At 44.6% G+C, this 26068-nt stretch overlaps 2 protein-coding genes across 3 annotated transcripts; one reads left to right on the top strand and one right to left on the bottom strand.

Annotated features, from left to right (window-relative positions):
* Positions 1 to 838: 838 nt before the first annotated feature.
* On the top strand, positions 839 to 13307 carry IFI35 (interferon induced protein 35). 2 transcript variants are annotated; one of them, XM_020972664.2, is made up of 8 exons: positions 839 to 1047; positions 2571 to 2654; positions 2790 to 2888; positions 11957 to 12104; positions 12206 to 12318; positions 12398 to 12584; positions 12695 to 12801; positions 12957 to 13307. In XM_020972664.2, the coding sequence occupies exons 1-8, from the start codon at positions 1027 to 1029 to the stop codon at positions 13086 to 13088; spliced, it is 891 nt and encodes a 296-aa protein (XP_020828323.1). In that variant the 5' UTR covers positions 839 to 1026; the 3' UTR covers positions 13089 to 13307. The 2 variants fall into 2 exon arrangements, with proteins under 2 accessions (XP_020828323.1, XP_020828322.1); XM_020972663.2 differs by having other exon boundaries at positions 841 to 1047; positions 12953 to 13307.
* Positions 13308 to 13625: 318 nt separating this feature from the next.
* On the bottom strand, positions 13626 to 24634 carry VAT1 (vesicle amine transport 1). Its single transcript, XM_020972662.2, has 6 exons — positions 24113 to 24634; positions 20692 to 20899; positions 20169 to 20339; positions 19983 to 20072; positions 16453 to 16694; positions 13626 to 15426 (listed from the first exon to the last, which is right to left on the bottom strand). Exons 1-6 carry the CDS (start codon positions 24533 to 24535, stop codon positions 15343 to 15345), a joined length of 1218 nt encoding a protein of 405 aa, XP_020828321.1. The 5' UTR covers positions 24536 to 24634; the 3' UTR covers positions 13626 to 15342.
* Positions 24635 to 26068: the final 1434 nt, after the last annotated feature.

Below are 26068 nucleotides of genomic sequence, written 5' to 3' on the forward strand. Positions count from 1 at the left end.
TTTGTGCTCTGAATCAATCAAATCCATTAATGGCATTTTTAGTGTTCTTTATGTCCTCCATGGCTTCCCCCCCCCGCTGCTATCCCCTTCCCACGTATTTCTTAACTTCTGTCCTATATCCTTTTATTAACTGCCATTTTCTAAATGAATTTTTTTTTCAATAAAAGGAAACAGATGCAAAAAAAAGCTTTAAATCATTATATCAATGTTAGCTACCATTATTGTTTGTACATAATCCAGTAATAAGTCCACGTTTATGTGCCATCTCTGGGCTAAGTGCTGGGAGCAGAATGGGAAAAGACAGCCCCTAGTGCCTGCCCTCAGAGAGCTCACATTCTAATGGAGGAGAAAGCATGTGAACAACTACATTCAAATAATACATATACAGGATAAATTGGAAATAATCAACAGAAGGAAGGTGCCAGAATTAAGAGGGATCTTGTCTTCCCCATTAGAATGTGACTTCAGGCACAGACTGTTTTTGCCACTTTTTATAGCCTAGGTACTTAGCACAGTGCCTGGCACACAGTAAGCACTTAATAAATGCTGTTGACTGACTGCCTAATAGGTGCTTCCTGTTCTTGTTGAATTGAGTGGAACCCTGAGATCACGTGAAGTTCTAATGGTGGGAAAAGGGGTTGAGATTCCAGTGTATGAGGCTCTCCTGGGAGGCAGGGTCTTCCCTACTGTTCAACTCCTAGCTGGAGATGGGGAGACAGTCCTAGCTTCGAGTTGACTGGGGGTGGTGAAGTTTGGTTCTTCTTATTGCTGGGCAGGCTCCAGTGAGGGGTAAGGAAACCAGACACAAGGGAGGTGTGGTCACCAAAGGGGTGGGTCTTTATAAGAAATGAAAGTGGAAGTACTGATTAGGAGAGAGGTTGGGGATCTTGCAGATCGCCTTTCTGAAGTGTTGAGACAGAGGGATTTATCCTACATAGTCCACCCTCAGCTCCATTCCTCCACCCCAAATCCTCACCTCCACCTGGCACCCTGAGCCTTTGCGTTGCACAAGAGAAGAAGAACCTCATGGATGAGAAATGTAATGAGGTAAGTGCTGGCTGGGTGTGGTGATGGTCGTCGGAGTGACACCCTTCCTGGCTATTGGGATTACAGATTGAGAGAATGGAGAGGGATCATGCTGGGGTTGGGATCAGAAATCAGGCTGCTTATTTTTACCCCTTTGGCTTCCTTGCAAAAGATAGGAGAAACAGACTGAGCCCTTGGAGTTTGCCCCTAGGACCTCACCCACACACAAAATCACCTCCCATACTCTCTCAAATAACACTCCCATACTTAGGGTCTGAAGGTGTCTCCCTTATCCTCACCTTCTCCCTGGGCTCCCCTCTATCCCCTCCAAAAAAAGTCTAATGACAAAGATAAACATCAATCCTCACTCTCAATTCAATACAATCTGTCTGCATATTGATCTTTTCTCCTGTCTTGGGTGTTCTTTCCTAAGGCTAGTTTTTTTTTAAATTTTCGATTAACAATCATTTGTTTTCCCTCCTTCTCCCTCCCTGCTCCCCATCACCTGATGTTAAAGAAAAAACAAAACCTTTATAATAAATATGCATAATCATGCAAAACAAATTCCCACATCTGCAACCAAAGATGTATGTTCCATTGTGTATATTAAGGCCATGTGTCTCTCTGTTAGGAGATGAGTAGCCTTTTTCATCATTAGACCTCTATAATTGTGGTTGGTCATTGCACTAATCAGACGTAAGTCTTTTAAAGTTATTTGTCTTTCTGATATTATTATTATTATGTACATTGCTCTCCCGTTTCTGCTCACATCGCTCTGCATCAGTCATAGCATAAGTGTTGCCAGGTTTCTCTGAAACCATCCCTGTTTCACTTCGGTACGAGAGTATACCATAATTTGTTCAACCAGTCCCCAATCGATGATGGGCACCCCTTTAGTTTCCGATTCTATGTCACTTCAAAAAAAGCTGCTGTAAATATTTGACACATATAAGTTCTTTTCCTTCTTTCATCTCCTTTGGGCATAGACGTGGTAGTGGTATTTACAGGTACAGGGCGTGAACAGTTTACAGAAATTTTTGCACATAGTTCCAAATTGATTACCGAAATAGTTGGACCAATTCAACCAACACTTTCCACTTAACTACTTATGTAACAGGTAAGTCATTCAACGTCTTTGGTCCTCATTTTCTTAATTTGTAAAATGAAGAGGTGATGATTAGATCATAGGCTCATAGATTGAATGCTAAAAGAGACCTTATGAGGCATCTAGTCCGATCACCTCATTTTGCAGATAAGGAAACTGAGACTCAGATTAAGTGACATATCCAGGGTTACAGGCAGGATTTGAACCCAGGTCTTCCGAAGTCCAAGTTCAGTGATCTATCAACTATGCACACTGCCTCCATGGTCCCTTCTACCTCTGACTATGATGCTTTGTGTGCATATCTTGCCACAAAATGAAACCACCAGCTTGTAAACTGCTTGAGGGACCATGTATATAGTGTCTAAATCCTACAGAGTGCCTTATGGGGTGTTTGGTGGACAGTAGGCACTCAATAGCTGCTTGTTGATTGATTGACAAGGATCAGCTGCTGTCTGAGGCTGCTTTGGGAGCAGAGACACGAAGACCTCAGGAGGACACTCCGTGGTGGAGACAGAAGCTTCAGGTGAGTCCCAGTGATGGGCAGGAGAGTGAAGTGGGACTTTCCAGAATGGGGAACCTTTTCCTGGGGTAGGTACATTCTTTGGAAAGGCAAGTCGTTAATTCATCATCACCTCTCTGCCCTTCTCTTCTTGAGCAGGAGCTCTGCTTCCTGAAGGAAGAACAGAAGAGGCTGCAGCTGAGAAAGGACGAGCTAAAACGACTCCAGACAGAGCAACGTGTCCCTCAAAAGAAGCAGGTAAAGCGGGAAACAGACAGCAGGCAGGGGGAGGGGGTTCAGGAGGGAAGGGTTTTTTTTTTCTTCTCTCCCCTCTCCCTCACATCCAATCAGATGCCCAATCCTGTCAGTTCTATGTCGGAAAATCTCTCTCATCCACATAACTTCTATTATCACTGCTACCACCCTCGTTTTGTCTCTTACTACCTCTTTCCTGGATCATAGTACAATTATCCCTTCAACATTGTGAGTGTTAGGGGTGCGGCACCCCTTCAATCTGCAAAATCTGCATAAAGTTTTTTGGCCTTCCCTCTATTTTAGAGGAAAAGTCAGAATTTGATCTTTTTCTTTTATGAGGTATTTACAGTACCTGATTGTAAATTTTGAGTTAAGTATTTGTTGATAGGCTGTATGCCATCTGTGGGCCTTCAAGTGTCCTCTGCAGCTTCCGCAAAACTTCCCAAAATTCCCAATTAATTTCTTATGCCAATCTCGCAGTATAAATAGCCTCTCAACTGGTGTCCCTGCCTCCAGGCTCTCTCCTCAGTTGGGATGCCCAGAGGAGCGGATTCCTAATGCATTGCTCTGATTACGCTTCTTCCCTGCACAATGCTTCTCCATCCCCTACTGAATAAAATATGAACCCCTTAGCTTGACCTTGGCCTTTTGCAGTCTGGGTCCAGCCTCCTGCTCTAGCCTCCAGAGCTCTCCATCACTTGCTCTATGTCCCAGCCAAACTGAACTACTCATCATTCTCCTTTATTGAAGGATCTTAACCTAGGGTCCAAATTTTTTTTTAGTATTTTATTAACTATTTTAGTATGATTGGTTTCCTTCATAGCCCTATGTGTTTTATTTTATGCATTTAAGAACATTATTCTGAGACATACATCTCTGATCAATAGCGATTTAGAGTATGTTTTTCAAACGACTATAGATAGCTTTGGTTTCTTTGTCTGAAAACTGCCTGTTCATGTCCTTTGACCAGTTATCATTTGGGGAATTGTATTTTTATAAATTTGGCTCAGTTCTCTATATTTGAGAAATGAGGCTTTTATCAGAGATACTTGTTGCAAAAATTTGCCCCCTCCATTTTCTGCTTTCCTTATAATTATGGTTGCATTGGTTTTTGTTTGTGCAAAACCTTTTTAATTTTATATAATGAAAATTATCTATTTTATATTTTTTAATGCTCTCTATTTCTTCTTTGGTCCTAAATTCTTCCTTTATCCATAAATCTGACAGATAAACTATTCCACACTCTTTTAATTTTGTTTATGGTGTTACCCTTTATGTGTAAATCATGTACCTATTTTGATCTTATCTTGGTATATTGTGGAGATATTGGTCTATAATTAGTTTCTGCCATACTGTTTTCCAGTTTTCCCACCAGTTTTTTGCAAATAATGAATTTGTGTTCCAAAAGCTTAGATCTTTGGGTTTATCATATACTAGATTACTGTGTTCATTTATTATAATGTAGTTTGTACCTAATCTTTTCCACTGATCCACCACTCTGTTTCTTAGCCAGTACCAGATTGTTTTGACAATTACCACTTTATAATATAGTTTGAGAAATGATATGTAAAGCTAGACCACCTTCTTTCCCATTTATTTTTCATTGATTCTCTTGACATCCTTGAGCTTTTGTTCTTCCAGATGAATTTTATTATTACTCTTTGTAGCTCCATAAAATAATTTTTTGTTAGTTGGATTGGCATGGCACTGAATAAGTAGATGAATTTAGATAGAATTGTCATTTTTATTATATTGGCTCAGCCTACCCATGAGCAATTAATATTTTTCCAATTGTTTAGATCTGACTTTATTTGTGTGAAAAGTGTTTTATAGTTGTGTTCATATACTTCCCAAGTTTGTCTTGGCAGATAGACTCCCAAGTATTTTATATGGTCTACAGTTATTTTAAATGGAATTTCTTTCTATCTCTTGCTGCTGGACTTTGTTGGTAATGTGTAGAAATGCTGATGATTTATGTGGGTTTATTTCATATCCTGCAACTTTGCTGAAGTTGTTAATAATTTCAAGTAGTTTTAGTTGATTCTTGAGGATTTTCTAAGTATAACATCATATCATCTGCAAAGATTAATTGTTTTGTTTCCTCATTGCCTATTCTAATTCCTTTACTTTCTTTTTTTTCTCTTATTGCTATAGCTAACATTTCTAGTACAATACTAAATAGCAGAGAGGTGATATTGGGCATCCTTGCTTCACCCTTAGTTTTATTGGGAAGGCTTTTAGAATATCCCCATTACAGATAATGCTTGCTGATGCTTTTAGATAAATATTACTTATCATTTTAAGGTAAGCTCCACTTATTCCTATGCTCTCTAATGTTTTTAATAGGAATGAGTGCTGTATTTTATCCAAGGCTTTTTCTGCGTCTATTGACATCATCATGTGATTTCTGTTGGTTTTATTATTGATATGGTCAATTATGCTGATAGTTTTCCTAATATTGAACCAGCCCTGTATTCCTGGTATAAATCCCACCTGGTCATAATGTATGATCCTTGTGATGTATTGCCATAAGCTCTTTGCTAGTATTATATTTAAAATTGTTGCATCAATATTCATTAGGGAAATTGGTCTATAATATTCTCTGGTTTGGCTCTTCCTGGTTTAGGTATCAGCACCATATTTGTGTCATAAAAGGAATTTGGTAGGGCACCTTCACCTATTTTTCCAAATAGTTTATGGGGATTAGTTTTTCCTTAAATGTTTGGTAGAATTCATTTGTGAATCCAACAGGTCCTAGGGATTTTTACTTAGGAAGTTCATTGATAACTTGTTCAATTTCTTTTTCTAACATTGGGTTATTTAAATATTTTATTTCTTCTCTTAATCTGAGTAATTTATATTTTTATAGATAGTCATAGATTTAATTTAGATTGTCATATTTATTGGCATGTAATTGGGCAAAAGAGCTTCTAACAATTGTCTTAATTTCCTCTTCTTTGGTGCTGAATTCACCCCTTTCATTTTTGATAGTAATAGTTTGGTTTTTTTCTTTCCTTTTTTTTAATCAAATTAACCAATGCTTTATCTATTTGATTGTTTTTTTCCCCCATAAAACCAGCTTCTAGTTTTATTTATTAGTTCAATGATTTTCTTTCAGTTTTATTCATCTATCCTTTGATTTTCAGGATTTTTAATTTGGTGTTTAATTGGGGATTTTTAATTTGTCCTTTTTCTAGTTTTTTTTTTTAGTTGCATGCGCATTCATTGATCTGCTTTTTCTTTATTTTATAGATGTAATCAATTAGAGACATAAATATCCCCCTTAGTACCACTTTGGCTTCATCCCATAAATTTTGATATGTTGCCTTATTGTTGTCATTTTCTTTAATGAAATTATCTATTGTTTCTATAACTTGTTTTTTAACCCACTCATTATTTTGGATTAGCTTGTGTAGTTTTCAATTAAATTTCAAGCATTGCAATAGCTATTTTCTTTATTGACTTTGCTGCTTGCTTTCTCTGGAGGGTAGGCTTCCCTTCTGGCTTGCAGGGAGGGGGGGGGGGTGGGAGCTCCTGGTGGCTTCTCTTAGGTGTGGGTGTTTAGCTGCTTCCCTGCTCCAGGGGTGGGGCCTTGCTTCTGGGTTGCTAGGGAAATAGGGTCTTTCTGCTGGTAGGTCCCAGAGGTGGGGCTTCACTACTGGTCAGCAAATGGGTCAAGGCCTCCCTGGTGGCTTGTGCTGGGGGGTGGGATCATGGAGGTGGGAGCTTGCTGTAGTGCACAAGACTGCTCACTTGCCTAGGGGGCTGCTAGTTTGCTGGAGGGTAGGACCTCCCTGGTGGATTACGGAAGGCTTGGAGCCTTGCTGGAGGCCCCCTGCTGTGAGGCTGGCTGCTGCAGCTCTTGGACCTCACTCCCCTCCTGCCCTGGTGAGACAGACCTTTTCTGCCCTGGTTGGCAAGCTGCTTTCCTGCTCCTAGACCAACTCTAACGTGGTTTTCTAGTTGTCTGGAAAAGAATTTGGGAGGGCTTCAGGGGGGTCCTTCCTCCCTCTGCCATGTTGGCATCAGAAGACAAAGAATATTTTTTAAAGAAAAAGAGAAAAGGAGAAAAAAAAATCAACATCAATGAATGACATCAAAAAAAATCTGAAGGGGGCAGCTAGGTGGCGCACTGGATAGAGCACTGGCCCTGAAATCAGGAGGACCTGAGTTCAAATCTGACCTCAGACACATATTACTTAACTGTGTGACCCTAGGCAAGTCACTTAACCCCATTACCTAACCCCCCCAAAAAAAAAAATAAATCTGAAAATATAGGCAATATTCCATATACCTGGACCTCTGCAAAGGAGTGGAATGGGGATATCTTCTCACTTCTCTTCTCTGGGGGCTATGTTTGCTTGTTGAAATTCTGGGTTGTTCACTTTCATTTGTTCTTGTGGTGGTGGCTCTTTTCATTCACATTGTTGTAGTCGCTATATGTATTGTTTTCTTAGCTCTGCTTCCTTCAGTCTGCATCAGTTCATGTAAGTCTTTCAATGCTTCTCTGTATTCACCATATCTGCCTTTTAAAGTAAGGCGATAATCCATTACACTCATGCATCATAACTTGTTTAGCCATCTCCTGTTTAATGAGCATGTACTTTATTTATAGTTCTTTGCTACCACAAAAGGTGCTGCTACAAAGATTTTGATGTATATAAGGACTTCCTTCTTATCAGTGACTTCCTTGGGGGGGAGGGGAGAGGTTGCCTAGAATAAGCATCTTTGAATCAAAGGGTATAGACATTTTAGCCATTTTCTTTGCATAATTCCAAATTGATTTCCAGAATGGTTATACTAATTCAGAACTCCATCAGCAACCCATTGGCATGCCTGTCTTCTCATAACCCCTTCAGCTTCAACTATCTCCATCTTTTGTCATCTTTGCCAATTTGCTGGGTGGGAGGTGAGACCTCAAGGTTGTTTTGATTTATATTTCTCTTACAACTAGGGATTTCATGTGTTTTGGGAATGGATGGACTATGGCTCAAATCCTGTCTTTGCCACTTTACCTTTGTGGGCCTTGGTTTCCTCACTTGTAAAAGAAGGGTCTAGCATTCTTTCCATTCTATCTCTGAAGTTTGGCTAGTATCTTTTCACCTTCCCTGATATCAGGAATGAGAGGGTCATGGTCTTTGGAGGTCAGGTCCTGGGTCCAGAGTTCCAGTTGGGAAGAAGGGGGTAGTGGCAGGTGGCAAGATGCCTAGGTAAACCCTGGTCTCCTAGTGGTGGGTGCCCTTCTTCATTTGCTTGCAAGCTGCCCAATGGGTTTGGGTAGTTCTGAAGAACGAGTCTGGGCTTAGTAACTTAACCACACTCTTTCATATGGTTGTTAATAGTTTAAAATTCATCTTCTGAGAACTATTTATTCCTCGGCAAAGAAATGGTCAGGCCATTTTTAAACCTTTCTGCCTCGGTTTCCTTATCTGTAAAAAGCAGTGATTCAATTCAGTTCAACAAAAAATTTATTAAGTACCTTCTGCATGCCAAGGGCTGTTCTAGGAGATATGCAAAATTTGGGTGAGGCTGGTCCTTACTCTCATGAATTTTACCATAGAGTAGGGGGATGTCACTCCTTCAACATTTAAAATAATTTGTAAATTCATCAGTGGAGCTGTCCCCTTCATTGATACAGATGGAAACGTTTTCATATTTCAGGAGATTATCATGGAGAGTTATTACGGCCTAAAAACTCCAAACACAAATAAGTACAATATGAAATAGAATGTGATAAAAGCAGGAGAAAAGTACAATCAAAAGCAGCTTCCTGGAGGAGGAGGCATTTGAATTGAACTTTGCAGAAGAGGCAGGAGTATGGCAGACATAAACACAATTGCCATACTGGTCTGTTTTGATCTACTTTTCCTTTGTTTTTTGTTTTGTTTTGTTTTTTGGCAAGGCAATTTGGGTTAAGTGACTTGCCCAGGGTCACACAGCTAGTAAGTGTCATGTGTCTGGTCTGAGACTGGATTTGAACTCAGGTCCTCCTGACTCCAGGGTCTGTGCTCTATCCATTGTGCCACCTAACTGCCCTTCTTTTTCCTTTGTTAAAAAGGAGGATTCCATATTATGAGGGAGAAGGCTACACAGAAAAATTATTGTGATTTTTGGGAAAAAAAAAGAGAGATTACTAAAATTTTTTAAAAAATGAAGGTGAGGCAGGAATTCTCCAGAGGATGCTGTAGGCAGGAAAGACATCCCAAGCCTAGATAACAAACAGATGGACAGAAGGACAGAGATGAGTAAGAATAGACCATGTGTTGAGAAACTGGAAACATCTAGGTTGGCTAGAGTTTAGAACAGGGGTCTCCAAACATTCCTGATCTTTTTTTCATTTTCTTAGTCATTGATTCTTACCAGTTAAACATTTTTGAGCATGGAGCTCCAAGATGTAAAATATTTGTAAATTAATGACCTAAAATATTGTGTAAAATATACACAAAATAGATTCTGAAAAGGTTGAGCTAAAGATGAAATTGACATTTTAATTTTTTCAAAATTTAAAAAATGTTTCAAAAAATCATTTAATAATACAGAAAGTCTTTTTGTCTTTTTCCTTAAAAATCTATTTTTTTTCTAGTGAGAACAATTTTAGTGACTCATTATTTTTGAAAATTTTGGCTTAACACTTGATGATAAAGTGATTTGAAGAATCGTAAGAGAATAGATTTAGATCTTGAAGAAATGTTAGACCTTTCCTTTTACAGATGAGGAAACTGAGGACCATAAAAGTGAAGTGGCTTGCCCTGGGTCACACAGACAGTAGGTGGCAACGGTTCTGAACAACAATCTACTAATTCCAAAAAGCTCTGATTGTAAGTTCAGTTTATACTTGGTTTTAATGTCTATCATAGTTGAAAAAGATCCCTCACTGTGACCCAAAGATCTCAACAGAAGAACATCCCTGGGTGCACTTGCCAAGTCCTGATATAAAAATTTTCAAACCCCCAAACTACTTATGAAATGATTTTTCTTAAAATTTGGCTAGTAAATTTCTACCTTCCCTGATATTAGGAATGGGAGGTCAGGTACTGGTCCAGAGGATCTCTTTTCCAGTTGGGAAGAAGGAGGTGGTGGCAGATGGCAAGATGCCCAGCTAAGCCCTGGTCCTCTGGTGATGGGTGACCTTCTTCATTTGCTTCCAACCTGACCAGTGGGTTTGTGTAGATCAGGTCCTAGAGCAGATACTAGAGAGTTCTGGGCTTGGTTACTTAAGCCTCAAACCTCAAGCCAGCACTGCCGCCTCTTGCTGGTAACTCGCTCCCACTTTTGACACATCCATGCCTACTCTTCCCCTCTTGGCCCGGCTCTCCTTGTTGTCTTGAAGGTAGGAGGGAAGAGAGAAGAACCCGAGTGGAAAAAAGGGAGATTTCCCCCATCCCAGGCCAGCCTGGCTGACTGAGCTCATGGAGAACCCTGTGCTGGCACAGGGAAGCGAGGAGGGGATGCACAGAGTTTAGGTAGGGAATGACCTCCTGCCTGCCTGGGGAGGATCAGTTGTGGCTGCCCTTGGGACAGGAAGAAGGAAGGAGAGCAGTGGAGACAAGTTGAAGCTTGCTGAATAACTGTGTGGCTTTCTTTGGAGCTTTAATATTTTCTTTGTGTACCTCCATGGGTCATCTTGCACACCTGGGGTACCCCACTTGGGAGGTGACTGCTGCAAGGTAGAAATAATAGGAGAAAGCCATTTCCCAGTAAATAAATGATCAGAGAATATGAAAAACAGCCCTCAGAGGGGGGGAAAAAAAGGTTGGCAACTATTAGCAGCCCTACAAATGAATATTCCAAATCATTAATAATAAGAGAAATACAAATCATAACAACCTTGAGGTCTCACCTCATACCCCTAAATTGCCACATTGTCAAAGATGACAAAAGATGGGAGAGAAGACAGGCACACTCATGCATTATTGGTGGAGTTGTAAACTGTGTAAGTGTTTAGTTGTTTTCAGCCATGTCTGACTCTTCTGTTTGGGTTTTTTTGGCAAAGATACTGGAGTGGTCTTGCCATTTCCTTCTCCAAATTATTTTAGGTGAGGAAGCTGAGGCAAACAGGGTTAAGTGACTGACTTATTTATCATTATTTAAAGTATTTGAAAAATAAGAAAATAATCTTTAATATCTGGGTGTATTGTCCCGATTTCAATATGCACATGTTGTGTGGTGCCTGGCTCATAGTTAACAGCTTAATAAATGCTAACTGATTGATTTATTGGGTGGACACCCTATGATTAACCTTTTTTGTATCACGTACCCCTTCCCTCCTCCTTGGCAGTCTGGTGAATCCTAGGGGCCCCTTCTCAGAATAGTGTTTTTAGAGGTACAAAATAAAATACATAGGATTACAAAGGAAACCAATTCAATTGAAATAAAGATGTCATTTATTTTCCCATCCAAGTTCATGGATTCCTTGAAAGCTATTCCTAGACCCCTTGTAGAACTACATACTTCACTGGAGAGCTAGTCCAACCATAGGTCAGTGCGGGGCAAAAAAGGACTGTTGGACAATGAGTTGGACACAGAGTTGAAGAGGAGGAGGAGGGTGAGCTGGACTGCTTTTAAGACATTACAGAGCTCCATGTCTACACCCTTCTTTTCAATACCAGTACTTTACTGGTGCTGTCCTATGGCAAAAAGACATGGTGCACCACTGCTTCTGAAGAACTCCAAAGAACGGAGTAAAGGAAGTCATCAACCACTGTATGATAGGAAGAGAAGATGAGATAGTCGTGTGGCCAACAAGGGGAGACTGATAGGTGGACTGCCATAGTGCTCCACTGGAACCCCCTTATGTCAGGAGAAAGCAGCGAAGGCCTCCAGCATACTGGGAGGACCCACAGTGATGAACTTTTGGGGAAACATAGACAAGAGTTGCCCTGGATGGGCAGGGTTGTGATTTACATGGTTGGAAGGAACTCTTGAATTGGTGAGATCACAGAACCATTCGAGATATCAGAGGGATCACCAAAAGGGACCTCAAGTGAATGGGGTGCATCCACCTCTGGAGCGAAGTAGAAGAGTAGAAATGACCTGACTCCCTTTTATCCATCTCTCCTCCCCATCTTCAGGTCCCCTTCCCAGTGCCTCAGGCAGTGGTCGTGTTCCGAGGACAGACAAAGAAGGAAAAGAAAGTGCCTGAGACCTTCGTTTCCAATCTTCGTATCCATTATCCCCTGCCAGAGAGTTCAGCTTTGGTCAGCTTTGAGGACGCTGAAGGTAGTAGAACATGGATGGGAGAGGGATTGGGTTGGGTGAGGAATAGGGGGTGGCTTCTCAAAGTGAAGTGCTGACCCTGTCCATCCTTGTCTGCCCTCCAGTGGCAAAAGGTCTCCTGCAGCACCAAGAGCATAACGTCATCCTGGAAGAATGCCAGCTTCGGCTTCGCGTCCGCATCCAGCCTGTGGAATTGCCTGTTCCCACCAGTATCAAGGTTCTAAGAGTTCAGGGGGGTGAGGTTCTACGACACCAACAGGATTGGGCAATCCTATTCTCTGCCATTCCATTCCCAGGTGTTGACTTGGTTATGCAGCCAAAAGGTGCTGATTATCGGGCTGCCCCCTGCCCTAAAGCTGGGTGAAGAGCAGCTGTTAGACAAGTTGGAGCTTTTCTTTGGCAAACCCTCGAATGGAGGTGGCGAGGTGAAGATGCGGGAGCTGCTCCCAGGGGCGGCTGTTCTGGGCTTTACTGATGACAAAGGTAACAGGAGAGGTCGGGAAACGGCAGGGGCTTCGCTGTGTAACTGAGGGAGATAGGGACTCAGGGATCTCAGCGGTAAGGAGCCTCCCCTTCATTTGTTCCCAACCCAGTGGCCGAGCGCCTGGTCAGCATCCAACACTTCATGGTGCCCTTGGGTGGTGCCGAGGTTCCTTTGAGGATCTTTCCTTATGTCGATGGGAACATCCAAGAGATGGAGGTAAGATGGGGGGAAGAGGATGAACAGGAAAATGTGACACTTGTAGAGGGTGGCCTGGGGATCTCATTGAAGGGCCTACCACCCTGTTCTAGTCCTGGGGGCCCCCATCTCCCCATCCACTCCTGATCCTCCACGTATATATGTCTTCCAGATAGGTCGCTGCTCGGTCCCCCACTCAGTGCTGGTGGTTAATATCCCAGACGTCCTTGATGGGCCAGAACTTCAGGACGTCCTCGAAATCCATTTCCAAAAGCCAACTCGAGGTGGGGGTGAGGTGGAATCGTTGATATTTGTAGACCCTGGGACACAAGCCCTGGCCCTTTTCACCCCTGAGTCGGGTTAGTGAGCCGCACAAGCTCCCCTCAAGGATTCTCACTGTACCTTATCGTCCCAGATTTTGTATCTGTGTTTAAAGTGGAGGGGAGAAGTCCTCATTCCTTTCTCTCCAGCCTTTCTCCTCTAACGCATTAAAACCCCTTTGTGCCACAGAAGGTTTGACCTGACAACACTGTGTTTTCATAGTATTTCACTCAAACGTGATTGTGGGTTAGGGGTGAAGAGGGTTTTTTGCCCCTTTTTATATCCCCAGTGTTTTGCACTGTGCCTGGCACATAGTAGGTGCTTAGTAAGTGGGGCTTTTTTTAAACTGTGCTTAGTAATTAATAAATGCTTTTGACTGATTAAGTAGGAGAAGAAATGCAGCAGCCTCTAGGGCTGAAGGCCAAGAACCTTTGGGCCTTTCTGCAGCTTTGTCACTTATCCTCATTCCCCCACCCAAAACACACACATGTACACACTGGCACAAAACTCGGCGGGAGAGGAGCTACAGGGACAGCGCTTTATTGACACAAACACAAAGGCAGCTTCGGCAGTGGGTGGACGAGGAAGACAAACACACAAGCAGAAAATCACGTTTCACTTTAGGCCTTGCTTAGAAAATGAGAGAGGGATATACGTCCACCCCCTTCCCCACACCGCTCATTTGACAGTGGCCAGGGTAGTGACCTACCTGCCCTTCATCCCCCATTCTCAACTGAGAGACGGAGGAAGAGGGGCTGACAGTGCTCCCCCTCGGAATCCTGACATCTGGCCTCCAGCTCAGGGACCCACGGGCAGATTCCCAAATCTGCCTGCTCTTCTCTTCCCTCCCCCCCTCCCCAAACACTCCCCAATGTAAACAAGAAATCCAGGGCTATGTTTAAGAAAATTGCCTCCCACTTTGAGGACAGCAAAAGTCGGTTGGGGCCTTACAGGACTCAAGCTGGAATGCACTTCAAATTTTACTTTGGTCCCAGAATTTAGAAATGGACACAATTGTCTCTAAGAGCCCAGGCTGGTAAATTCCACAGTTATCTGCAAGGCTGAAAAAAAGATTCTCCCCAACCGAAACAGACAGATAAGACTGGCAAAAGGATGGGGAGGTTTTTTTTTTCTTACCAATCCCCAGAGACTACAGGCGTCTGGATCCCCACCCCCTCAGACACACATAGATTTTTGGCAGCGCAGTGGGACTGGAAACCCCAGCTCCATCAGAACAAGGCACTGGGGAGTGCTGGGAGTGAGAACGTAGGGGGGAAAATACATTTATACTCCCCATGAGCACAAGAAACTTTTCAGATGCTAAGGCACTGAGAACAGATCTAAGGAACTCAGTGGAAGAGGGAAGCCAAAGGGATTCCTGCCATGCCCCCTCAGAGCCTAAGGGGGTGGGAAGGACAGTATGTTCCCTTCCCTAGGGTGTAAGACACAAACTAGCTTAAAACTGTGGAAGAGCCCTGTGTCAGGAAAGGCCCAGTTGTGCTTATAAAGTCAGGAATAAGAAGGAGGGGCATGGTGACTGGGCTACTGACTAGTAATTGCTAACATTTACGCAGGGTGTCCCAGAAGTCTTAGGGCCATATTCAGCAAGCTTAAAATAGCCCTAAGACCTCTGGGACACCCTGTATATCACTTTAGAGACTGGTCAGCTCTGCGGCTGTTCGGACTTGGCGGGAATCTGGAGTGCAGCCAAGATAGGACATGTACTAGACTCACAAGGAGTCACCCCACCCTGAGCTGGCATTTCAGTTTCTTTGGGGGAAGTAAGGGAGTATGACTGGGGAAGATTAACCAGAGACCAACTCATATACAACAGGGGAGGGAGGGTGGGAGGAGGGAAGAGGTTAAACTTGGCACAAGCAGGGCAAAAAAGCCCAGGGGAAGAAGAGGTGGGGTGGGAAGAAGCAGCTGGGCCCCTGGGTGGGTCCCCGCCCACTCAGCAGGGCCCATACATCCAAGTGGTCACTTCCTAACCTTCTGGGGGAAGAGGAAGGGAGGGGAGGTGGCCCTGACCAAGAGGAAAGAAATACGATTGGTGAGAGGTCATCACGCCACGGAGACCATCGCTGACCCTTGGAAGGGCAGTGTATTTGGGAGAGCTGAAGAAAGAAGAAGGCAGAGGCATCAGTAGTAACCCAAAAGAATATGACTCTAGGTCCCCCAAGTCTCACTCTTGTCCTCTCTGCCCCCCCAACCTTTCTCCCCTGCCATGACCCTCTCCTTTTAGTTCTTCTTCTCTGAATTGGGCACCAGGATGACTTTGCCCACATTCTTCTTTTCTTGGATTTGCTTCATGGCATCAGCCACCTGCAGGGGGAAAGAGGGGGAAAAAAATCAGTGAAACTTAACTGTGGATGAAGCAAAACCATCTGCTCTTGGTCCTTCATGTTCCCATCCATCTACCCCCAGATAGGGTATTCCTAAGATTCACAGGATTTGGAGTTGAAAGAGACCATCTAGCTCAATTTCCTCTTACAGATGAGAAAAACTGAGCCCCAGAGAGGTTTGGAAGTGACTTGCCCAAGGTCACAGGGAGAAAGCATCAGAGCCAGGTTTAGAACCTACATCTCTTCACTCCAGATGCAGTGCTCTTTCTGTCCCTTCTCAGCTATCATCACGTTTATGGGGAGTGGGCCTTCCCCTACAATAGATGTAGAGAAAGCAGTGGAAAGAGGACTGGACTTGGAGGAACAAGGATGGAAACAAGCATTTATATAGCACCTACTGTGTGCCAGGCACTGTGCTAAGCACTTTTGCAAATACCATCTTATTGGATCCTTACAACAATCCTGAGAGGTAGACGCTATTATTATCCCCATTTTACAGATGGTTGAGAAAACTGAGGCAAACTGATGCCATGAAGGTTAAGTGACTTACCCGGGATCACAGAGCTAGTAAGTGTCTGAGGCTGGATTTGAACTCGAGTCTTCCTGACTCCAGGCCCAGTGCTCTATCCACTGCACCACCTGGGTGCCCTGGTGTCAGGCAAGTCCTGGGTTGCAATATGACCTCTGACACCAGTTATGTGTGGCAAGTCTCTCTGAGCATCACTGTCCTCTTACGTAAAATGGGAGTAATAATTCCTATGGCGCCTTGTACTTCAATGTCAGCTGTCTTCCCTCCAGCTTCACAAAGGAGGCCCCTTTATTTGGTTTTTGCTAGGCAATGGGATTAAGTGACTTGCCCAGGGTCACATGGCTAGTAAGTGTCAACTGTCTGAGGCTGGATTTGAACTCAGGTCCTTCTGACTCCAGGGCCGGGGCTCTATCCACTGTGCCACCTAGCTGTCCCAGGAGGCCCCTTTAGGCCTGCGTGGGCTAGTTCCCAACTCACCTTTTCAAAGGGCCACACTGAGTCAATGTGGGGCTTGATGTGGCCCTTGCTGTAGAGGTCCATCAGCTGCAGCACCACCCTGTTGACCAGTTCTACCTCATTCTCCAGGTAGTTGAGGTGGAAGCCACAAATGCCCCGATTCGCCTGCAGCAGCTGCAAGGCAGACACGCTGAACTGATTCCACCAGGTTTTAGCCATTGCCATCAGGTTCCGTTTTGGGCCGGTCAGCAAGTTGGACACCCCTTCGGAAAAGAGGAGACAGGACACATTCATTAAAAACCGCCCACATCCGCTACTGGTGGAGGAAGGGATCGAGTCTCACCGGCCAACAAGAGCCTGCTCTCAAACAATCCCCACCACGGCAGGAAGCAGCAGCTTGAGAATTCCAAACCATCACCTCATCCTCAAGCGTTTTCCCTTTAGGTTTAGAATGTACCAATTTGCTTTGATGCATAGACTGATTTTTTGGATCTGTGTTTGGCTCAGGCAGATTTTAAAAAATAAAAACATGTATGTACACACAAACATATACATACCTGTATGTGCACATACGTTTGTGTACATACAATATATATAAATGTGTTGCATTATATATTATGTACACTGAATATATAAAAATTTGGTGTGTATATATAGTATAGATTTAGTACTACATTTACATTAAATATGTATATCCTTTAGAGGCAACAGCAGGGTATGGTGGATAGAGAGTAGGCCTTGGCCTAGGAGTGAGGCCTAGTCAGTTGAGCTGTTGCTTCTGACACATTCTAACCGTGTGACCTTGGTCAAGTCATTTAACCACTAGAGCCCCAGGGTATATCCCTCTAAGGTCTAAGCTGGAAAGCAGGTGTTGATTTGCATTGATATGAATTTCCTCACTGGGTGTTCTCTAAAACTGTAAGTGTGTCCCAATTAAAAAAATTAAACATATTAAATATATGTACGTATATATATGTATGTATGTATGTATGTGTATATAATAAATGCATACACAAAGGGAGCACTAGGTGGCGCCGTAGTGCAGAGAGTGCTGGGCCCAGTCAGGAAGACTCATCTTCCTGAGTACAACTCTGGCCTCAGATACTTACTAGCTGTGTGACCCTGGGCAAGTCACTTAACCCTATTTGCCTCAGTTTCCTCATCTGTCAAATGAGCTGGATAAAGAAATGGCAAAACACTCCAGTATTTTTGCCAAGAAAGGCCCAAGCTGGGATCATGAGGAATTGGACACGGCTGAAAATCACTGAACAAATACATGGTACCTGTATTTATATGTGTATACATACCCCACACACAAATATTGTATATACATGGAGAGAGGCAGGTACACAGAGAGACAAGACAAGTGGCAGAGTAGAGAGAAGATCGATCTTGGGGCCAGGAAACCTAGACTCAAGTTCTGTCTCTGACATATGCTAGCTGGGTGACCCTGGGGAAGTCATTTCACCATATAATCAGCAACTCCAAAACAGTAAATTACAGACAAGTTCTGATTCTGCATCAGTTTCCACACTGATGAAATCATAAGACCAGGCCCAGCCCCAACCCCACCCCCCGAAAAAGTATATATAACTAAAGCGTAAAAACTAGGAATTTAAGTATTTTTAATGGGGAGGATGGACTCTGGCTATTGTTTAGTTATTTCAGTCTTGTCCAACTCTTTTTTTTTAAGGCAATCGGGGTTAAGTGACTTGCCTCGAGTCACATAGCTAGTAAGTGTCACGTGTCTGAGGCCGCATTTGAACTCGGGTCCTCCTGACTTCAGGGCCGGTGCTCTATCCACTGCGCACCTGGCTGCCCCCTCTTGTCCAGCTCCTGACCCCACTTTGGGGTTTTCTTGGCAAAGATACCAGAGTGGTTTGCCATTTCCTTCTCCAGCTCATTTTACAGATGAGGAAACTAAGGCAAACAGGGTTAAATGACTTGTCTATGGTCATATAGCTAGTAAATGTCTGAGGCCAAATTTGAACTCAGGTCTTCCTGACTCCAAGCCTGAAGCTCTACCTACTGTGCCATCTGAAGGAAGCCTACTGTACTCTAAAGAACTCAGATTACTTTCTGATATGTGTTTACGTGCCTGTGTCTACTGGATCGGAGTTGATAGGGACCACACAGGCCATCTTGTCCCACGTATACCTGAACAGGAATCCTCTCCTACAGCATTCCTTGCCAACAGTCATCCAGCTTTTCTTTGAATAATGTTGTGGATTTCCTACTTTAAACATCCCAGATCTTGTCTCCATGGACATGGCAGACGGTCTCTAACAGGTGTCTCCACTGGAAAAATCAGCAAGTGTAGGCACTATCTTGGTTGTATTTGGGCTGGTTCTTGAACAGCAGACAGGCCCATGGCTAGGCCAAGGCAGCTGCCTCCTTTCTACCTCCACAGGGCTTGCTGGAGTCTGGATGAGAAGGCACTGCTAGGGGAACTTTAGCACCATCAACACATTACTCCATGTGGGCACAGTCCACCCACCTATCACTTTGTAGCTACCATCATTCCATGGTGATAGCACACTACTTTGTTCAGATAACTTAGAATCACAATCTAGGCTGTTTGCAATTTTTCTGCCATTATATCCAGCACAGTTATAAACACCTTGCAATTCCTTCCCCCCCACCTCTTCCTTTTGGGTTATTTCCTTGTGAGATATTCACCAGAGTGGAATCAGCAAGCAGGTCGAAGAGTGAGCATTTTTATACCTCTTGTTACACATTGCCAAGCTCCTCCCCAAAAGAAGGAAACAATATATGATTCAGGGATAACATTAAGATGACTTTGTATTCCCTGGAAAGTGAAAATAGTAGCACTCAGGGCATGCTGGGAGATGGAGGGGAAAGGGGAAGGGAATTGAACATTTATTAAGCTTTTATTACATGCCAGACACTTTACAAATATTATCTCATTTGATCTTGGAGGAAATTTGGTTTATGTTGTTGATGGCAGTGTTTTTTTTATGTGTACCTCAAAAGCCCCATCCTTGTTGTCCCTGTCTCCAGCTATATCCTTCCCTAAATCCCTTCAGTGGGAATGTGGCATGGTGGCTAGCGTGCTGGGCAGGGAAATCAGGAAGGTCTGTGTTCTAACCTCTTCTTAGACCCTTAGCAGATCTGTGATTCTAGGCAACATTTAGCCTGCTTCTTCACCTGCAGAATTAAATGATTAGATCTGATGCCTCTAAGGTCCCTCCCATCTCCAAATCTATGATGTTATGAATGAAAGAAAAAAACAGCCAAGTCCCTTTCTTCAGAGATTTGGGAATCCCTCCCCACACACATACAAACACTTCATCTACAGACCCTTACCCCACTTGGCTGTTTTCTCCCTAACTCATTCATTAAAAATTAAATTTTTAAATAAAACAAGTTTAAAAATAAATCAATGAAAATGTACCTCAGTTAATCCATAAGGAGAATACAATGCCAAACAACAGACTGACCAGCATTTACCTACTATGTGTCAGGCACTGCAGATACCCCAACTCAACCCCCTCCCTCAGTGTTTTCCCCCCACCTCCAAAGCAACTCACCATAGGTGACAACTTTACCCATCGGTTTCAGAAGGTTGTAAGCTTTGTAGGTATCTGCTCCACCCAGTGGATCCAGGACAATGTCCACTCCTGTAGGGAAGGTCATAGGAAGTCAGTGGGGATGGAGATGGGAAAATGGAGCCTCCTCCCATAATACACACACAGGCTACTCAGGGATGTGCTCACCTTTGGGGGAGATCTTTTTGACTTCATCCACATAGTTGGATGTGTGGTAGTCAATGGGGTGGCTGACCCCCTTCTCCTTCAGCACATCATGCTTGCTGGCTGAAGCTGTCCCAAACACAGTCACGTTCTCCACTGTCTTGCACAACTGGATGGCTGCCAAGCCTACCCCTCCTAGTGCCAAGGGACATACAGGGGACAGTCACAAAACCATCATATAGGAGGCTAAGTCTTCTGGCAGGCCCTCATGTACCTCACCTCCCACCGCACTTCAACACTCACATTCCATGCCCAGATCTCCATAGGAAAGGGGCAGGGGCAAGTTGCTATGGAAACTAACCCAACCTGGAGCCTGGATGTTGCCAAGGCAACAGCACTGCTGAGGCCTCTGGGAGGCTCCTGGGCAGTACAGGCCAAGGTCCCTCTGGTGTTGCCATGGCAACAGCCAGCTTGGTGGTTGGGGGAGGAGGCAGGGTTGGGGGTGGGGAGCAGGACAAGCAGACAGAGAAGGAAAGTCTGGCATTACCTGCAGCCATGTGCACCAGAACACTGTGGCCAGGCCGTAGATTGCCACAGTCGAAAAGGACCATGTAGGCGGTGATGTAATTGACTGGCAAGGCAGCTGCCTCCTCAAAGGACATGGCTTCTGGCATTGGGAATGTCTGCACAGCTGGTACAGTCACCTCCTCCTGCCACATCCCAGAGAACACCAGCACCATCACCCGGTCACCTACCTTGGGGAGAGGGAAGAGAAGAAGACTCTTTTCATTCAACAAAGAAAATTATAGGATATCAGAGCTGGGAGGAGCCTGACTCAGATCTTCTGATCCAAAGGATCTTCACCTTTCTTCTGTTATGGACCCCTCTAATAGCTTACATCATCTGTTCCAAAAGTTCACCGATGTACAATCAACACTATGAAATGAAATTTTTATGGGCCCCTTCTCAGAAATAAAATGTTCTTTTAAATGCATAAAATAAAATACAAAGGATTATAAGAGAAATGAATTCTGCTGAAACTCATTTATCAAAACAGTTTTTAAAACAAGTCCACCAACCCCAGGTTAAGAACCCCGGATCTATCACAGCTTGCTCATTTTATGCAGAAAGAAATGTAGGCCCAGAGAAGAAAGTGATTTACCTAAGGTCACAAAGCTAATAAGCGGAGGAGGCAAGACTCAAACCCAGGCTTTCTAATTCCCAGCTCATGTCCTCTTATTTTTGTGCAAGGCTGCTCTGCACTGCTGAGGAGGGGGCAGAATGCAAAGACGAATAAAACCATCCCTCCTCTTAAGCTTATAGTCGAGTAGGGGACACAAAACATGTACGCTAATAAACTCTAATGGAAATTCAAAGAAGGTAAAGCTCTAATTTTTGAGGGTGAGATGGGAGTGGGAATCGGGGGAAGATTTTCTGGAAGAGGAAGCATTTACGTTGGATCCTGAAGGAGGGGCTAGAATACAAGGTATTTGGAAAATTTTAGCACAGTTTAGCTCAACTAGCCTTAAGCTACACGAAGACTGCTGGACTACCCTATATACACAGAGAGGTTACTGGATTCACCGAGAGACCTCTCCCCCATCCCTCCATTCCAAGATGAAGAAATACTCTCCTTCTATCCCTAACACACACAGAGCACAGAATACACAATGACTAGAGTGAAAGCAGAACAGACTATTATTTGGTCTTCTCCAGCTCAGCAGCATTTTTTTGGGGGGGAGGGTCCTCTCTGGGGTGGGGGTAGAAGGTTTATTCTCCCTCTATGAGGAACATAGAGATGTGGGTGGGGGGTGAGATCCCTGGACAATCAGGGTCTGTCTCAGCCCTTGCCAAGAATGCATGGTAATGAGAGGCAATCCATTAGCTGGGAAGGGGGAGGGGGCTAGAACTCCTACACATATCCCCCTTTCCACCAAAAGTCTACTATCCCCAAGGCCTACATTCTCTACATGGTAGGGAGACTAGAGCATGAAAACACTAAAATGTATATATCTCTTTCTTCTCTTCCCCACTGCCCAGAATCCAGGTCAGGAGCCTTAGACTGAGTGCAACATGGGTCAAAGAAGGAGAACAGGAGAAAAATACTATACTCTGTTCAAAGGCTAGGAAATGGGGGTTGAAGGGGTAGGGGTAGAAGAATCCTATGATTTGATAGGATCATAGCATTAGAGCTGGAAGGGACTTAGGGACCGACCTCCTCCATTTTAGAGATGAAGAAACTGAGGCTCTTAATTAACTTGCCTATGGTCACACAGCCAGTATGGATCTGAAGCAGGATTTGAACTTGGGTCTTTTGGACTCCCAAGCCTCCTTCCCCCACTTTCTCCCACTCCAACAATCCATTTATAGGACCCTCCTCTGCAGGGCCCTGGATGTGCCCTGTATAATGATTCCACATGGCCAGTATCCCTTGATCTCAGGGGTGAGGTCAATTCAGAGCCCAATTCTAGACCCTCACTTCAAATTCTTCCTCGGGACAGGATATCCCTCGGAAGGCCTGTGTATATCGGTGGCAGAAGATACAGAGAATGGCCTTCAACAGTTTACATGAACAAGTAGCTGGTCACCACCCCCAAATCCCTCATGTACCCTCCCCCATCTCTTAAGGTCAGCTTCTAACTAAAAGGGCAGAAAGAAAGGTCTGACACTGATTTGAGGTTAACGGACAGTATGAAGGACAGGACTGGATTTTAATGGTGTTTTAGAGAGATGTTTATCAGCAGCCCTTTTCCCCTATACCTTTGGGGACTCTGTTTCAGGGTCTGGAATGGGAAAAGGTACCTAATAAAAAAAGATCTCTTTTGATTGTCGCTGATCTATTCCTCTACACACACATTTCTCTAAAACTTTTTTTTAATTTGTTTTCTTTAATGAAACCAAGGGCTATGCCTGAGATTAATGATAAATTAAAACAGGATGCTGTGACTGGTGGAGCAGGGACAACCTGCTCCTTGGTGCCAACCCCACCCCCAAAGCTCTGAAAAGCAGAGCCAGGGTCCCGGCGGGGGGCTGCTTTGTCTGATTTCTCCCTGGGGAGGATGCTCAGAGGTTTTTGGCCCGGCCTAGCCAGCAGCAGCGGCAGAGTGAGCCAGGCCGGTTATGTGAGTCACGGGGAGGAGAGATAACAGGATGGTCACAGAATAAGGAGCCTCTCTGAACGCCCCTCCCGCCTTCGATGCTTCCTCCTTAGATTTCTCCCCCCACACCCTCCTTCAAATCCCAAGCTAGTTTACGGGGCAGAAAACGCCCCTCGAAAGGGAGGAAGGGAAGAGGGGGTAACTCGTAGGGTGAGAATTCCAACCCTCCCTCTTCCAGAGGGTGGGCGTGTCCGGCCCTTAACTCAGGCTTAGGGAGAGGTAGTCCCCTCCCTCCGCCCCCGCCAGCCACTGACTGGGGTGCATGTGACTCTGTCCCTGGCTCTCCCTTCTACCCCCCCCCCCAAATCCACTGGCTTTTAACCAACGTTGATCCCTGTCCCACCCCTTTGCCCTCACAGGGAATGGGGTGCTATAAACCTTGCCTATGGACGAACACAGCCAAGGCCCGACTGTTGTTGAAAGGGGTGGCGCATTCAAGGAGATAGGGGGCTAATCCTTTTATTTGGGGGGGGGAACCTGGCTATGTAGCTCACTCTCCGCATGCGCAAGGCCACCCTATTGTTTTTCAGCCACTGGCGAAGGGCGGCGGCTGCAACTGGACTGACATATGGGGTGGAGTCCCCCTCCCAACAATCACCCCAGAATTCCTTATCCACAGGGACCGCTAAGGAGCCCCAAGACAAGGGAGGGCCTATCTGCAGGTCTTACACTAATTCACTTCCCCAAACACACCAGCGCACCATACCCACAATCAGTTTCCCCCAGTGCCACACCCCCGGCTCCCATCCACTTGCCTATCATACCTATAACGCCCCCCCCACACCCTCCAGACCCCAAGAGCCCGCTCACCTTGCGCTCGCTGACTCCCTCTCCTACCGCAATCACAACGCCCGCACCCTCCATCCCGGGGGTGAAGGGCACCGACGGCAGGCGGTCGTATATCCCCTGACGAATCATGAGGTCAGCAAAGTTGAGGCCGCAGGCTCGGACCCGAACCGTCAGCTGTCCTGGGCCCGGGGCCGGAGGGGCAGCAGGACGGCTCTGCAGCTTCACTTTGTCATAGCCACCAAAGCCGGTGAGCACCAGGCAGCGCAACGGGGGCCGCTCTGGGGGAACCTCGTCCTTGGTCGCCTCCGACGCCTGCGGAGCAGCGGGCTCCTGGGGCTTTTGGGGTTGCGGAAGGGCATCGCCCCCCTCTCCGGCCGTGGCCGTCGCTGCAATGGCCACCTCCGCTGCCTCCCCCTCTCCGGACATGGCTTTCTCCTGCTCCATCCGTTCGCCGCCGGTCCCGGCTGCACAGCTATGGGGAACAAGCTCCGGGAGCACGGGAAAGCGAGGCGAAGGGCGCGGGGCGGGGCCGAAGAGGCAGAGACTCGCACGGCGCGGGGCGGAGCCGGCAGCCGAGTTAAAGGGACGCTTGGAGGCGCAGGACCCTAGTCAATTTCTAATTGACTAATAGGCTGGCCTGCTTCTGCCTCAACTCCAGCCTAGGCCAGAACGAAAAGTGCCCTGCCCTCCAAGCGCTTACGTTCTAATAGTGCTAACGTTCTACTACAGATTTCTGGTGACAGAGAGAAAGGCAGGGCATTGTTAGCGTCTTTCAGGGAAGTTGAGGGTAGTGGGCAGGGATGAGAATCTATTTTTGTTAGTAATATCACGATAGATTAACAATCTTAAATGGTCTTTATTAACAATAATGAACACATCTATCCCCAAACATTTATTAAGTGCCATTATGTACCCGGCGCTGGGGATAAAAATATAAGGAACGAAGCAATCCCTTCCCTACATTTCTTATAGCACTTTGGGGTTTTTCTTTAAAACAGGTTCTTTGTAACCATGATCAGCTGGGAAGGACAGCTACTCTGCTCCAAGACAATTCCCACGGACCCGCGATGAAAAACGCTTCCTTCTCCAGAGAGAGAACTGATGAACTCTGAATGCAGATTGAAGCATATTTTTTTTCACTTTATTTTTCTTGTGCGTGTGTGTGTTTTCTTTTGCAACATGGCTGATAGGGAAATCTGTTTTGCCTGACTTCACATGTAAAATCGTTATATTGCTTGTCTTCTCAAGGGGTGAGCGGGAGAGAATTTGAACTCAAAATTTTTTAAAACGAATATTTACATTTTTTACTTATAGTTGGGAAATATTTAATGAAATAAATATAAATATTTTTTTAAAAAAGAGATTCTTAACCATTCTTTGGCATGGAGCTTTTTTGTCAGTTTGGTGATGCCCATGGAGCTTTTCTTCAAATAATACATTTAAATGCATAAAATAAAATACATATGGATTACAATATAGATTGAAATAGTTATCCAAACATATTAAAAAAAATTTCTGGACCCCAGATTAAGAGCCTTATGCTTCAAAAGGACACTACTTTCTTTCAAAGTTCAGCTCAAAGGCCACTTTCTACCAGAGACCTTTCAGATTCTACCAGCTGTTAGTAGTTAGTGCCTGCCCAAATTACCTTGAAATGATTATATGCATATTTTTTTTATTTTCTTAATTGTGTATTTGTTGTACCTAGCCCCAACTTAAACTTGAAGGCAGTCACTTTTTCATTCAGGTATTCGTACCTATAGTGCCTAGCATAGCACCTGGCTTAGTAGTACAGACTTAATAAACACTTGCTGATGCTCACATACATAATTCTAGGCTTTCGAGGGGCATGAGAGTATTTGCCAAACCTTGCAGGAAGAAAATCCTACCAGGGGTTAGGAACCTGCAGCTTCAAGGCAATGTATGGCCCTCTAGGTCCTCAAGTGCAGCTTTTTGACTGAGTCCAAGTTTTACAAA

Source organism: Phascolarctos cinereus, unplaced genomic scaffold (genome assembly GCF_003287225.1).
Source record: "Phascolarctos cinereus isolate Bilbo 61053 unplaced genomic scaffold, phaCin_HiC Scaffold_5;HRSCAF=322, whole genome shotgun sequence".
In the NCBI taxonomy this organism is placed as follows: Eukaryota; Metazoa; Chordata; class Mammalia; order Diprotodontia; family Phascolarctidae; genus Phascolarctos; species Phascolarctos cinereus.